Source organism: Pan paniscus, chromosome 2 (genome assembly GCF_029289425.2).
Source record: "Pan paniscus chromosome 2, NHGRI_mPanPan1-v2.0_pri, whole genome shotgun sequence".
NCBI classification, from domain to species: domain Eukaryota; kingdom Metazoa; phylum Chordata; class Mammalia; order Primates; family Hominidae; genus Pan; species Pan paniscus.
The window spans coordinates 120,004,477-120,020,033 of record NC_085926.1 but is presented as its reverse complement, the minus strand read 5'-3'; the positions used below and the strand labels follow the sequence as shown (position 1 = coordinate 120,020,033).

Below are 15,557 nucleotides of genomic sequence, written 5' to 3'. Positions count from 1 at the left end.
AAACACCTGATTCCAAAACTTGTTATCTTTTCAATCTTTATCTGAGAATATTAAACCAATATTCAAAAGACTGTGATTATGAATTTAAGTGGCCTATTTGTCTAAGGGTGTGCATTTACATATTCTGAGAAACTGTCATTTCTTTACAAAGCACATGACATTTGCCATTTTCTTTATAACCTCAGTTAGAAGAAATAAAATGAGGTAATATTCTAAACGTAAAACTTGCTTGAAGGTTAAGTTCATATTTTTTTTTCTATGTGTGCAGGGGAAGGGATATAATACATAACAAAACTAACACATTTTAACAAATGGGCAGCATATTTAATATTTAGGGAAGCATGAAGATCCGTGAAAGCACCTTATGTAAAATATTTATTTGAGTATAAATTAAATGTACACTACAAAGTAAAATAAAATAGATTGGGGTATATAGAACACAGGCAATATGACTAAACTTGTTAAAAAACAAAACCAGTGGTTTTTTAAATCAGTGATTTTTTTTTTAAAGTTTCCATTTCACAACAGAGCTGGGGACGGGGCACTGCACATTCAAAAACTTACTTCCCTGTGGCATCTTTGTGACCAAAGCAAGGCACTTAAGACTTCTCTGAACACTTAAAATGTACATTTGTCAACCTGGGCTTGTAGTTTTCAAGTCGGTGATGCAGAATCATAGAGTTGCAATTTTTGCAGCTCCCTGCTACTTCCATCACATGCTTTATCTGGAAGACTTGAAGGGTCTGCCACCACACAAGAGGCATTACTCCCTGAAAGAAATTTTCTGATAAAAGAAGGTGTCATTCTTTCTACTCTTCAGCAATGTGAGTAAGGGATGGCCTCTTTTGAAAAGTGTCTCAATTTCAGCTTTACTCAAATCTTATTTAAGATTGCAAACAATCTTAACTTGCACTAGCTGGCTACAGTTTCAATGTGAGGAGTTGGAATTTTTAAGAAGGACAGCATTTGTAAACCAATTTGATCTTTGCATTTGGTGGACTGCAGATAAAATATTGCATTTGAGTTGCATTTTCACTGTGGATGGCCTATTTGCATACAAACAAAAGAGATTATTTTTAAAAGAGATTTTCTGTGTTTTTGTTTTGGTCTCTTGGGATGACTGTGGTAAGGACGAAGGGACCAGGCCATTTTCATACCTTGGATTTTACATATTGTGTTTATGTCACCCTGTATTCTTTCTTCCTCACCATCCACTTTCAATTCATTGGTGGCCAGTTTTAGAGTCTTTGTCACCTCTTGTTTGGACGATTGATTGCAACAGCCTTGTGGCTGGCTCCCTTCATTATCGTTCATGGAAAACAATTTGATTATGAAACTTCCTTCCTTTAAAGACCCATGCCTTACTCCTCATGAGTTAGTGTTCACGCTTCTCAGCAAGACACACAAGGCCTTTCAAAGCGTGAATTCAATTTTTCTCTTCTGATTTTATCACCCAACCCATAAAACTGCCCTCACAACCCATACAACAGTTTCACTTGAACCATTCACTATTCCGTGACCATCTTCCCCACCATCCCCCACCCCTAGAACCTTTGAAAACGTTTTGCCTTCTTTACCTCTGTGGAAGCTGTTTCTTCTGCCTGGAATGTCTTCCCTGCTTTCTCTACTGCAATTCTCTACTCTTCCTTGCAGATCTAGATCATGCCACAGTTGGAGCCTGAACCCTTCCCTCTTTTTTTCACCATATCTTTATCTTCCTTAGTCCCTCTTCACACTATTTATTTTTCCATTATAACAGTTTCCTCATCGTGTTAAAAATCTACTACTCATATAGTTGGCCTGCTCTGAGTTCCACAAGTTTGGGGAACGTGTTTCATTTCCCTTTGCACTCCTGGTACTTAGCATAGTAACAGGCCCAGGGTGGAGGCTCAGTTAAGTATCTATTTATTAAAGTCAATATCTATTAACTGATTACTATGAGCTACGAACTGTGCTGGAACTCTAAGGCACCCTAAGTATTTTAAATGCATTACTTCATTTAATCTTCACAATAAATATTTTTTAAAAATTTATAGGTGAGGAAACTGCCTTTCAGAGGGTTTTGGCCAGCTGCCAAAGATCACACAGCTAGTGCGACCCTCAAGCTTTTAGCAGGATATAGAATTGAATCTGTTTTCATTTCTAGCTGATAATGCTATGTGACTGCTGTTAGAATGCTGGAGAGATGTCAGTGTCCCTTTTTTGGACAGAATGCTGAGCAGCTGGGCACCTTTTGAGTAAGTTCTTAGCCTTGTCCCTGGTCACTTCTTTCTTCCTGCTCTGAGCTATGCACTTGATATTTCTTCATTCACTCTCGTATTCCTTACCCTCAGAATGTGGAAACCATTGAACCTTCTAAGTGACAAAGAAACTGAGGCTCAAAGAAGGTAATAACCTGTCCAAAGTTCCTTTAATCGTAGGAAATATTTTTCTTAAGGCCCCCAAAACTGAATGGTTCTTGACTGGGACCCTCAGCCAATGCCTGAAGAGTGTGTAAAGGGATTACTCTGCCTGATTGTTTGAAAATAAAATTAGAAACATTTAAGGAGCTGGGTTTTGGCTTGTTTTTCTTTTTTTCTAACTTTTCCCCTGCAACCATGAACACTTAACAAGCCAGAGAGGTCTTCTGGAAACAGAATCTTGGGTCAGCCATAGAATGGACACATTAACTTTTCTACTGCCTGTCATCTAAACTCTCTCTTTCCTTCAAATTTACATGTCTGTATTGAGCCCCCAGTCAAGTTTCCCCCTCTCCCCCAATTCAGTTTCTTCCAACACCCAGAGATCTTGGAGAGCAGAATGCAAACGGCCTTTTCCTTAGAATCTTATCTCCTCAAAGGAGTGGAATGGCTGGGTCCAGACTTACAAATAACCTTCATTTCTGGACTCCCAGTTCTCCTTGATCCATAGGTTATTCCTTCTTCCTTGTTAGGGCCTCACTTTCCAGACCAAAGCTCTTAGATTCAAGCATCTGCAGCATCCAAGCAGCTCATATAAATGAGGCAGGCAGGTTGCATAGGAAGAGGAGAGCTTATACACCATTGGAAGCTGGGCAGCCTCTGCCAGATTCACCAGTTGTTACCATGTGGGATTATTAGCACACTGTTACTAGATATTCTAATTCTCCAGAAGAGCTGGAAATCTAAACTTATGTGAATTCTCCAGACTTTTGAAATATTGGCAATTAATTATGATTAAGGTTTTTGTTTTGTTTTGTTGTTTTGATGACTCTCTGTCTATGGACCATTTTTAGTCCACCAGCTTTTACTTTTCAATCTCTGGCTTTTACCTTTATCGTATGGTTGCCAGAAATTGTTTTGGACATGGCTCAACACAGCTCTCTCCAAGCTCAAATCTTTTCATCCACAAATGTTTCTTGCTGCTAGAAGTAATGTCTTCCTTCCCTGATCTGCCATAATATATAGCATGGTTGTTCATAGCTTGGCTCTGGAATCAGACTGGCATTTGGAATCCTGGTTGTGTTGTCAGCTATGTAACTAAGCGAGACTCAGTTTTCACTTATGGAAAATCAGGGATAATACTACTTACCTCCTGCAGTTATGATGATTAAATGAGATCATATATGATACAATATAGTTTGCCATAATTCCTTTTAGAGGCTAACACATATTAGCTATGGTGATATCTCTTCCCATAGAAGCTTCTAAACAGGATTTCTATCTGATTCATCTTCATCTTTCCAACATTAAATAAAACTTTATTGAATAAATTAATAGTCAAATAGTTTCAGCCCCCTACTTTCTCGCTCTGACTCACTACAGCCTGGGCCCCAATATAATAGTCCTAAAATATTCCATTTACAATTTTCTCACTCTCTCCTGAACCTCTGATGCACTAACAGAGGTCAGAGGTAAAACTGGTGATTTATACCAAACCAGCCCCTCCAGATATTGAGCTATTATATAAATATTAGGATTTCACTGGTAAGTTTGTCTTTCTGGCTCCTCTTGAAATATAAGACTTGGCTGTTCTGAACCACTTCCTTATACACAGGACAACAGAGTGGTGACCAGAAGCATTTCTTGAAATGGGGCTCGCCTGTGGACATACACAGCTTCTGCCATTCATACGTCATGGAGCTGTACATAAACCACAGGCCTGCATCACTCACTTCTGTCATCTGAGGATCTATGTTGGCCATTTGTGGCATACGGGCTATACCTCACTACTAGATTACTTTTCAACTTGATTTCATCCTGCTCAGCAGAGCAATGTAATTGTACTGAAGATCTGGCAATTTTAGTCAAAGAAATAACCCTATTTCCATAATCCCACCAATCAAGAGGTAACTACTATGACTATCTTATTTTTTACTATGCTATCTTATTTTTATGCTTTTTTTTCCCTCTTGGTGCTCCCCCTTGCTCCAGCATCATCCCCACCTTAGGAGCAGCTACCTTTCGTTGTCCTGCTTTGTCAACCCTGTGTCACAACTGTCTGGTCTGGATGGTGGAGAGGCATGGTTTATGCACTGCCTCAAAAGCTGCCTGTGAAAAGACACTTTCCCTTCCCCTTTCTCTCTTGTTTGGCTGATTCATCTGTCCTTGGATGGTTTTGCATGAGCTGACTTTTTGGAGTTGTTGGGCAGCTCCTGATCCAAGATTAAAGAACATTACTTTGTTTGTTTGTTTTGTAAACCAATATTTATGCCAAGATTTTTCTGTGCAAATATATTCTCAATTAAAACACCAGCTTCTCAATTCCTGATATGGAGCTTTCTTTCTAAAATTCTTCCTAGGCCAGGTGCGGTGGGTCACACCTATAATACAGCACTTTAGAAGGCCAAGGTGGGCAGATCACTTGAGGTCAGGAGTTTGAGACCAGCCCCATGATGAAACTGTGTCTCTACTAAAAATACAAGAAAATTAGCTGGGTGTGGTGGCGTGTCCTGAACCCGGGAGGTGAAGGCTGCAGTGAACTGAGATTGCACTACTGCACTCCAGCCTAGGTGGACAAAGTGAGAGAGACTCTGTCTTAAAAAAAAAAAAAAAAAAAAAAAATTCTTTCTATGTACTTACTTAGTTTTAGGAACCATTTACCAAAATAAAACACACATTCTGTGGATTATTTTCTTTACAATTCTGTATGTAGCCTTATGTTGTCTTCTCTCATTAAGGAGTCATTATTAACTTCATTTTTAACTTACTTACCTATTCTTCTACTTATTTAGGTTGATTCTTATTTTTCATTACATTAAATAATGTAATAAACATTTTGGTGCACAAATATGTTTCCGTAGCTCTTGTTATTTAACTAGCTAGATCCCTAGAGGTGAAATTATTAAAGCAAGATATATAAACATTTTTATAATTAAAAAATGGTAGTTTATATATCTTCTAGAATTAGAAGTGTAAGTTTGAATACAGTTCATGATTACTATTGAGCAAAAAAATCTTTGTAAATGAAAAGCAAACTTAAAATATTTGAAGTCCAGAAAGCGAAAAAGAAAGATTTCATAGACAACTTCATGAAAGCACTTACATGATTACTATTATAGAATAGAATTTTATTTTAATGATTTTGGCACCCTACCTTACATAAAATTTATTTTAGGTGGCTTTGTTGCTTGACTTTCACCTGATTCAACTGCATTTGGCATGCCCTTCTCTTATCTATAGTTAGGAGGTCTACTATAGCAACTTCTAGGTTATAGGTAAGAGTCCATCTGCTGGAAATCAATCAGAAAAGGCAGAGCTAAAGAACTCTGACAATTAAAAATATAGGAAATAATAGATTTTAAAGCAAAGAATGCAAGTCCTAAAATATCTTATATCCATAGGACTTCCTGTCCATTATAAATTGTTATATTCCTCATGGCATTGGCAAGTGCTTGGTAGCCTCATCTTACAGAGGACACTGAAGTTCAGGAAGCTGATAGGTTTCCCAAAGTGATATCACTAATAAATAGAAGATGATTTATTAACTACTTATTATTTGATACCAACCAAACTAGCTCAAAACCCTGGCATTTATCTAAGACATCATACTGCCTACAGACAAATAGGAAACAGCTACCTTCATGCTCCTATGAAACATCACACCCTGTTATAAAAAACTCTTATAAAAAATCACCTTTGATATATTTACCACAAAACTGAAATTCTTGAGAACAGAAATCATGTTTACTCATACTCATCTTTGGTGTATTTTTAATGTTTAGCACAGTGCCTGGAACAAAGATGCTGAATGAACTGAAAAAAAATGTACTAAGGACATGGAGAAATTGGCAGTGCCCAGAATGGGTGTCTGCTTGTACAACCATTTTTAAGACTCTTGATATTGTTGACATATTGCTTTCCAGAAATGTTCTCCCCATTCATATTCCCACAATCAGTAGTATATGAAAGTATCCTCTTATTGCATACTTATTAGCATGATTACTCCCAACCCTCCCAAAATCCACATAAATTGTTAATTTGTAAAAGGAGAATATCTTGTGTTTGAATTGGCATTTTTTTTAATATTTAGTGAAGACGAACATTTTTAGTTTTTTTTTTTTTACTTTTTATACTTTTCATTTTTAAATAATTATTGATTCAAAAGAAGTTGAAAAAATGTACAGGGAAGTCCTGTGTACCTTCACCCAGCTTCCTTCAGTGGTAACATCTTGCGCACAGAGTTTGTGTTACGATTCACCCACTGAGGGACTTTTTTCCCCAGTTTTTTACTATTATGAATAAAGCTGGTATAAATATTCATATACTGATTTTTGCAGGAGCATAGGCTTTTATTTCTCTGGGATCAAAACCCAAGAATGCAGTTGCTGGGTCATATACTAAATGCATGTTTGGTTTTATAAGAAACTGCCAAACTGTTTTCTAGAGTGTCTTGACCATTGTACATTCCCAACAAGCAATGTATGCATGATCCAGTTTCTCTGCATCCTGCCAGCATTTGGTGTTGTCATTATCTTTTATTATTTTAACCATTTTTATAAGTAGGTAGTGGTTTAATTTTTTCATAAAGGCAAATGATGTTGACTATCTTATATGGTTGTTCACCATCTGTATATTTTCTTTGGGGAAATGTCTTTTTATATCTTTTGCCCATTTTTCTGATTGGATTGTTTGTTTTACTGTCTAATCTGATACAGGAAAATATCTCATTGGTGTTTGAATTGGCATTTCTTTAGTATTTGGTGAGAATGAACTTTTTGTCATGTTTATTTCTTTTTAAAACAATTACTGAATTATTAACTGCATTAATTGTTTTTGTCATTTCATAATTGTGGGTTTCTATTTCTAAATACACTTAAAAAAAGTATCAGCAATTTCATTTGTATTCATCACAGTACCTTAAACTATCAGGCTCTTGATAAAGATTTATTGTTTAGTTGGTTGAAAATAGTTGTAATATTGGGGTGATAATCTAGGTTGGCCTTGATTAATCTAGGTAGTTGAGTATTTTAGGTTTATCCAGTTTTACCATTTTCTGGTGTGTATTGACTAATTGGTTCACTTAACCAAATGTTCATTCCTTTTATTTTTACTTGATGTTTTAGTGCAAATCTGATTCATTTGACACCTAATAATATAGAGCTGTGACATTAGGGTTGTTTGGCTTATCATATTCCTGCCACTACAGAAAGATTAATTTTGACTCAAAGCTTTCTAAGAAAGTGTTTTAATACTTCTCTATTCCAAACTCTAATGGGTTTTTTCCCCATTCTGTTTATTGATGTAAATTATAAATGATCCCTGAAATTCCTCTTGGGCTTGTTTTCTTCTTTATCTCACCAGATTCACCAGAGGCTTTACCTCTGCGAAGCCTCAAATCTCAACTTGCCTCTGAACTGACAATACAGAATAGAATCTGTATGTTATGTGCACTCAAAATCCAACATGTAAAATGACTGCAAAAGTTATTTTCTTCCAGAAATCCTTCCCAAACTAGTTTTGGGTGGGAAAAATAAAGTATTGGATTTTATTTTGGGTTAGCCTTTTTTTAAAATTTAAATTAAAATTTTTTTAGGAATGGGAGTCTCGCTATGTTGCTCAGACTGGTCTTGAACGGAACTCCGCGCCTCAAGCCATCCTCCCACCTCCGCCTCCTGAGTCACTGGGATTACAGGCATGAGCCATTGACCTCAGCTCTGTTTAACCTTTAAAATGGAGGAAGGAAGAACTCCGGGTCTGGCTGGCTTGGCTCCAGATTATTTCCACCGACAGCAGAGGTGAGTTTACTCCCGTGAGGAGGTCTCATTTTATCACCAGACTTTCTGCAGGAGACCATCTGTGCTGCCTCCATTTTCCAAGCTCTCCAAAGTCTACTGCCTCCACTCAACTGGGAGTGTTCTGCAAAGGTCAAGGTCACTGAGGGCCTCTGGACTGACATTTTCAGTCATTCTCCTACTTCGCCTTTCTGCAGAATTTGACCTGTGACTACACTCTGCTTTGTGAAATGTTTCTACTCTTAATTTAAGTGATGTAATCCTGTTTTGGTTTCTTTCCCTCCTCACTGATGCACTTATTCACAGCTTCTTTCTCTGGCTGTATGCACTCTCATCAAGTGTATTAGTTTGCTGGGGCTGTGGTAACAAAGTACCACAAACTGGGGTGGCTTAAACAACAAAAATTTATTTTTTTTCTGGAAGCCAGGAGTCCAAACTTAGGGTTTCCACAGGGTTGGTTCTTTCTGAAGGTTGTGAGGAAAGAATCTGTTGCGAGCCTTTCTCCCTGGCTTGTATGTGGATGGCCGTCTTCGCCCTGTGTCTTCACACCACTTTTCCGCTGTGTGTTTCCCTTCCTTACAATAAGCACAACAATTGTCTTGGATTAGGACCCACCCTAATGACCTCATTTAAATTTTATTATCTCTGTAAAGACCCTATCTCCAAATATGATCAAATCCTGAAGTCCTGGGAGTTAGGATTTCAACATATGAATTTTAAGGGAGCCACAATTCAACGCTTAACATGTAGTCACTACAGTTACCTTTCATGTCACATCTCATGTGTTCAACATGGAAAGCTTGGTAAATATGCTGTTTCCATGAATGCATTCTCCTCTTTCTTGCATCCATCTCCCCACTTGATTTCTTTCTTTTTTTTTTTTGAGACGGAGTCTCACTCTGTCACCCAGGCTGGAGTGCCGTGGTGCCATCTCAGCTCACTGCAACCTCTGCCTCCCGGGTTCAAGCTATTCTCGTGCCTCAGTCTCCCAAGTAGCTGGGACTACAGGCCCACTTGATTTCTATGACACCACTTTTCTCCTGGGCTGCTCCAGTCTCTCTAGCCCCTCCTTAGTATCTATTGTAGATTCTTCTTCCTCATCTCCCTCCTTAGATGTCAAGGTTTTCCAGGTTCTGTCCTTGGCTTCCTCTCAATCCTCCATCCTCTCTGCTACTGAATTGACCCACAATGAGAATTTCAACTGTCAACCATACTTATGCAGAAGACTCTTCATGTGCATTCCAGGCCATCCCTCTTTTTTGAACTTGCACCTAAATATCTACTTGTCTGCTTGGACATCTCTATCCAGCTGCTGCACAGGCACCTCAAACTCAACATGTTAGAGAAGGAATTCACCATCTGTCTTTTCTCTCTGCCTGGCGCAAACCCACTCTGTTTCCTATACCTTCCATTTTGTGAAGGATGCCACTATGCACTTAGATCTCTCCTCCTCTCCCAGTGTCTACATCTGTCAAAAACCAAATTCTGTCAATTCTGGTGCTAAAATATCTCTTAAATGCATCCTCTCCTGTCTGATCCCACCATAACTGCCCTGGTTTCATGCCCTCACCATTTCTCCTTGGCTTACTCCAATAGTCTCCTAAATGATCTCCTTGTCACTCCAAATCAGTTTTCATTCTTCTGCCAGGGGATTTTTTTAAAGTAAATTTTATCATGTCTCTATTTGTTTATGATTCTTCAAACTTAGGCTTTTCCTTTAGGATGATCATAGCTGGATGCCTGGACTGTGGGCTCCTTGTTCTGGCCCCACCCAGCTTCATTCTCTATTATTACTCCCCATTAGGCATCTTCTCAAAGCTATACTTAAAATTCCCCCATGCACCTAGACCCCATTTGTCTATTTAATTACCCAGGCCTTGAGACTTTAAACCACATTAACCTCCCATGAAGCCCATAGCTGGTGGCCTACAAAAGCCCCAGTGTCTCTGAGTCATCTGCTCTCTCTTGCACTAGCTCTTTGCTCCAGGCTTCATTCCTGCTCCTAAGTTGACTCTCAGTTTCCTTAACTTCACCTGCCTTTCTACCATTTGGCTTCCCATTGTCATCAGTCACTCCCTGGAGGCTGGCCTTGTCCTGGGTACTGCTTGTTTTAGATCAGCTCCTCCATCCCAAAAGCACAACTTGGGGTTGTCCTGCCAGGCTCAGAGGATACTGAACATTTCTGCTGGAAAAAACCTTCCTCCATTCTGTTCTTAGTAATGCCATTAAGTGGTTGTATAATCTTGGACAAATCACTTTTCCTCTGTTTCTTAATCCAAACAGTAATAGTAGTAAAAACTACTAACAATTCCTGAGTACTTAGCAGGATATGGATTATCTCATTAAAATCTCACAACTACTTTACGACATATTACCATACTCCCATTTTACAGACAAGAAACTGGGAATTACAATGGTTAAGCAACTTGTCCAAAATCACATAGCTAGGAAGTTGGGGAACTGGTATTCAAACCCCAGCAGCCTGGCTTCAATGTGCGGCCACTTAGCCACTGCACTGTCCTCCCTCTCAATATGCAACTCACCCTAGAGAGCCATGCAATCACTTCTGTAAAATAAGGAAAGAGTGCTCCAGCCTGTTCTAAATATAAAATTCTATCAGAACATGCCTTTCAAGATCTAATGAGTTATGGGTAGAGTGGGTGTATTTTGAAGAGGATTCAAGAGATGAAGAAAGATAAATGCAAAGGGCTAAAGCCCTAACTATGGAATCTCACAACTTATAAATTATCACACATCACTAGATGGTTACTTATCTGAAAAAAACCAGCTATTGTTTTTTTTTAATCTTAAATATTTAACTTTATTTTTCTGCCTACAGATGGGATTCAAACTGAAAAGCACACAGTAGAAAATACAAACTACCTATATTTCTGATTAATATTGTTTGTATACATGTATCATGTATAAAAGTGATAGCACTGTTCGTTCTGCATTTTTCCCCTTTAACTAAACACATTATGAATTGTTCTACAATGGAATTTTAAATAATTACATGGTATTCCATTATGGATGTTCCATAATCAACCAATCACTTGTTTTTAAACATGTAAATTGTTTCTAAGATTTTCCTTATTAGAAACAATAGCAAGAAAAATATCCATCACTAAAACTTTACAAACATGTATTATTATATCTTAGGATAAATTCCTAAAAGGTGAATTGCTTGGTTAAAGGGCATATACATTTTAAAGGCTTTTGATATGTATCACTAGATTATTATCCAGAAAGATGATATCACCACTAGTGCGCAACTAGGGTACAAATAATCCTCCCTTCTTAGCAAGATAGAGGATTCTTGATTGCTTGCTTTTTAAAACTTAATATTTATCTCTTTGATAGAGAAAAAATGATACTTCACTGTTGTTTTAATTTGCATTTATTTCATCTCTTATGAGAGCAAACATTGTTTAATGGCTATTACTGGTTCATGACCAATCTTCAGGCACTGTGAAACAAAAGGAATCTTAACAAGTTCAATATAGACAGCAGCCTATGGTTTTTTAGACCTTTGCAGACAGTGCTAGCATAATTAAGTAGTATCCCCTCTATGGTACCATAAAAATTATAAATTTTGAAATTCTTTTTTTCTTCATACAAGTATAACCCTTCAAAATTCCACTGGAGCAAAAGGAATCTTTACTGGAAAATTAAATTTTAATCTTCCGAAATAAAAGCAACAAAGCTTTTTCTCAAACCAGTAAGCGCTGGGTAGATGAATGTTACTTCGATTTTCAAAGAACAGTAATTATAAATACATAGTGACGGCCGGGTGCGCGGTGGCTCACGCCTGTAATCCCAGCACTTTGGGAGGCCAAGGTGGGCAGATCACAAGGTCAAGAGATCGAGACCATCCTGGCCAACATGGTGAAACCCCGTCTCTACTAAAAATACAAAAATTAGCCGGGCGTGGTGGCGCGCGCCTGTAGTCCCAGCTACTCAGGAGACTGAGGAAGGAGAATCGTTTGAATCCGAGAGGCGGAGGTTGCAGTGAGCTGAGATTGAGCCACTGCACTCCAGCTTGGCGAAAGAGCGAGACTCTGTCTCAAAAATAAATAATTAAAAATAAATAAATAAATAAATAAATAAATACATAGTGACTAGCGCCAGCTGCCACCACCCAAGAGAAGGGCGGGTGTGACTCCTTCCAGGAAGTCTCCACAGCATGGAGAAACCTTCTGGCGCACCATGAAGCGGGCAGGAAAGATTTTAGCTCTACCCCTTATGAATAGTGTGAATTAGGGCAAGTTTTTTAAGCCACAGTTACCCCGTCTGTCAAAAAGAATGATGATGTCTTTCCAAAAGTCATTGTGAAGAATAAAATTCAGTGAAATAACACTAGTAAACTACCCAGCACATCATGCATGTTCAATACATGGTAACTAATTTAATCACTCTACCTCCTTCCACTACCCAACCCTGCCCAGAATCTCCCATGGCCTGACTATGACATATTAACTGAGTTTTGCATTTTCTCCTTATACCTCTTTTTTCTCTTTCTTTTTCTTCATCTCTCTCCCTCTACCTTCTCTATCTCATTCCTCCACCCTCAGACCAAACTGACCCTGGTAGACAAAAAACGTATTCCCTGTTATTTGTCATTCTTATGCAGATATTTTAAAAATTCCTGATTCTTCACTAAAATCAATGACTGTAACATTCAGTATTTGAATAACAGATTTACAAAACCAAAATTAGGCACCTAAAAATATATATAACTACCACCAATGAACTGCTTTGGGCATTGCAAATAATTCTTGCCTTCATGTGCCAAAGATCTTTTGTAGAAAAAGAAAGCTTCTCCACTTAGGAACTAAGTGAAGGACACACATCAAAGCACCGTCTTCAACCTCAGCCTTTCACTGCAGTCACAACTCATAACTTCTCTGCAAAGAATAAGAATTATTACTCACCACTGGGGATCCATTTTGGCTGCTTCTGCTGTGACCTAATATCTGGAAATAACCCCACTCATCCGTGCGTCTGTGCTAGTCCCTGTTACAGCAGCAGAGAAGCAAAGCTTTCACCCTGTGCAAGCCTTCCTCGGCAATGACTGTATACCTACCCAGCTAACTTTCTTTAAGAGAAGCTGTTCCTCTTTTCTCTACAGATTTTGACCACACTTGAGGAAGAAATTTAACCCTTTCCTTGCAGTTTAAATTCATTGACGTAGGTCTACATGTATTAAAGAATATATAATTCAGTAGCTTGAGTTCCAGACATGACGTTAAGATGAGCCTGAATAAAAAATCTCCCCTCTTGAAATTCCCTCAAAAAACCTAGAAAATAAAATAATTAGAAAGAGAAAACAAACCTCCGCAGCAACAAAATAGAATAAAGAGGCATTCTACAGATTTTGGTAAGATAATAAAAAGTGATTTATTGTGGTTGTGGATTGGGAGTGAGTAGCCACCTAACCCTGCCAATTTCCACAACCAAAGTGTGGAGAGTTTCACTGAGCTGGGGTGGGGGGTGGGAGATGGGGAGATGTTCTGTAAGGACTGCATAACCAAGGAGGGCAGACAGAAGCTACTGCTTTTATTATTTCATTCCTACTATAGCCAAGGATTGCATTGATGAAAGCGAATATTCTGAAACAGAAGTCTGAAAAAAAGGCAGCATTATAAAATTAATAGATGTCCCTAAGAGACAAATATAGAATTAATCAAGCAGAAACTATACTAGAAGATATTTCCTCGTATGAATTAAAATGGGCATCATCCAGGAACTCAAACTGTTTAGTGTATCAAAGCAAAAGTTATGAAAATCGATTCTCATCCAGACAAATCACTGTGAACATTTTAAATTCCAAAGGCAAAGCTAAAAACAAAATGAAAACAGAATGACTATAGAGAAACAAAAAACAACTTGGCATCTTATTCAACCCTAAATGGCAAAAAACAACAGAACAATATCTGCAGAATTTTGAATTAGCATTATCCACCTAGATAAGATGCCAGTTAAGTGTGAAGTCAATAGAAATATGTCACCAAGCAGGCAAGAAAACAACAACTGCAACAGAAATACCACCACCAAGACAGCCTTCCTAAATAAATTATTTAAGGATATATTCCAGAATAATAAATGAATTAAAATAGAAAGCCTTAAAATGGAGAAGCCATGGCTTAAAACACCAGTGCTGAGCTTTAAAGCAAGTTAAACATGGACAAATAAGGCTAAATAATTATAAATTAGTTTAGTACCAAAATGCTAAATAAGAAAAACTTATTAGAAGTAGATTACATATATTATTTCAAGGAAGTTTAAAAATAGCAGATGACATCACTGCTAACTAGAGCAAGGAAGCAAAATCAACACAATTAATAATCTTCAAATAAGAAGATAGAACAATGATTATTTTATCAACTTTGATAATTTCATCTGGATTTGAGAATTTTAAAAAATGAAGACAGCAATAATATAAGTTATCTATCTTCAAAATTATTGCAGAGCAGGAGTGCAAATAAAATAGTATTTATAAGTACATGACACATCAGAAATAAGATGAGATAAAAAAATCCATGTAAACCTCATTTGTTATAAATATTAAATATTAAAGGTATGGGATGTCATTTTTCAGTTTCTTGGTAGCAGTATACACACTCAAATTTCCATTTCTTGGTATCAATGCATACACTCAAATTTTTATTTAAGATAGCATAAGAATTTTCTCCTGTTATCATAAACTTTTTAGTAGTCATTAAATAGTACATTAATAGTACATCAAGTATACACTGTGAAAGCTGGCTGTAATGGCACATACCTGTAATCCTGGCTACTCAGGAGGCTGAGGTGGGAAGATTGCTTGAACCCAGGAGTTTGAGACCATCTTGGGCAACATAATGAGACGGTGTCTCATACACACAAAAAAGGTATATATTGTAGTGAAATTATCTTCCTAATATCAGACAGTTTTAGCTTTTAATATTTTTATATTACAATTTTCTAATTAATATATTTAGTATATACATTTAGGAGTTTTTAGTATTTATTAGTTATCCATTGCCATATAACAAATTATCTCAAAATTTATTTCCTTAAAACAATAAATGTTTAGGGATTGATATCCAGAATATATGATTAAAAAAACTCCTACAACTTTGCAGAAGAAACAACAAACAATTAAAAAGTAGGCAAAAGAGTTGAACAGACATTTCTTCAAGGAAGATATAGAAACGGCCAATATCACATGAAAATGTGCTCAAAACCACTACTCATTAGGGAAATGCAAATCAAAACCACAGTGAACGTCAGCAAGATGGCAGAATGAGAAACCCCAGCCTGTGCTCCCTCCCACAGAGACACTAACTTAACTATACACAGACCAATTCCTTTTGTGAGAAATCCA

At 37.4% G+C, this 15,557-nt stretch overlaps 1 protein-coding gene across 2 annotated transcripts in view; it reads right to left on the bottom strand.

Annotated features, from left to right (window-relative positions):
- The window catches only part of CD86 (CD86 molecule), a 65,760-nt gene extending 52,478 nt beyond the window's left edge, over window positions 1–13,282 (bottom strand). The window contains exon 1 of one of the 2 annotated variants that reach the window (XM_003825185.4): window positions 13,123–13,282. In XM_003825185.4, the coding sequence (XP_003825233.1) occupies window positions 13,123–13,136 (14 nt within the window). In that variant the 5' untranslated portion in view covers window positions 13,137–13,282. The remainder of the gene's footprint in view (window positions 1–13,122) is intronic. The other variant, XM_034957179.3, reaches the window with a different exon arrangement.
- Between the last annotated feature and the right edge of the window lie 2,275 nt (window positions 13,283–15,557).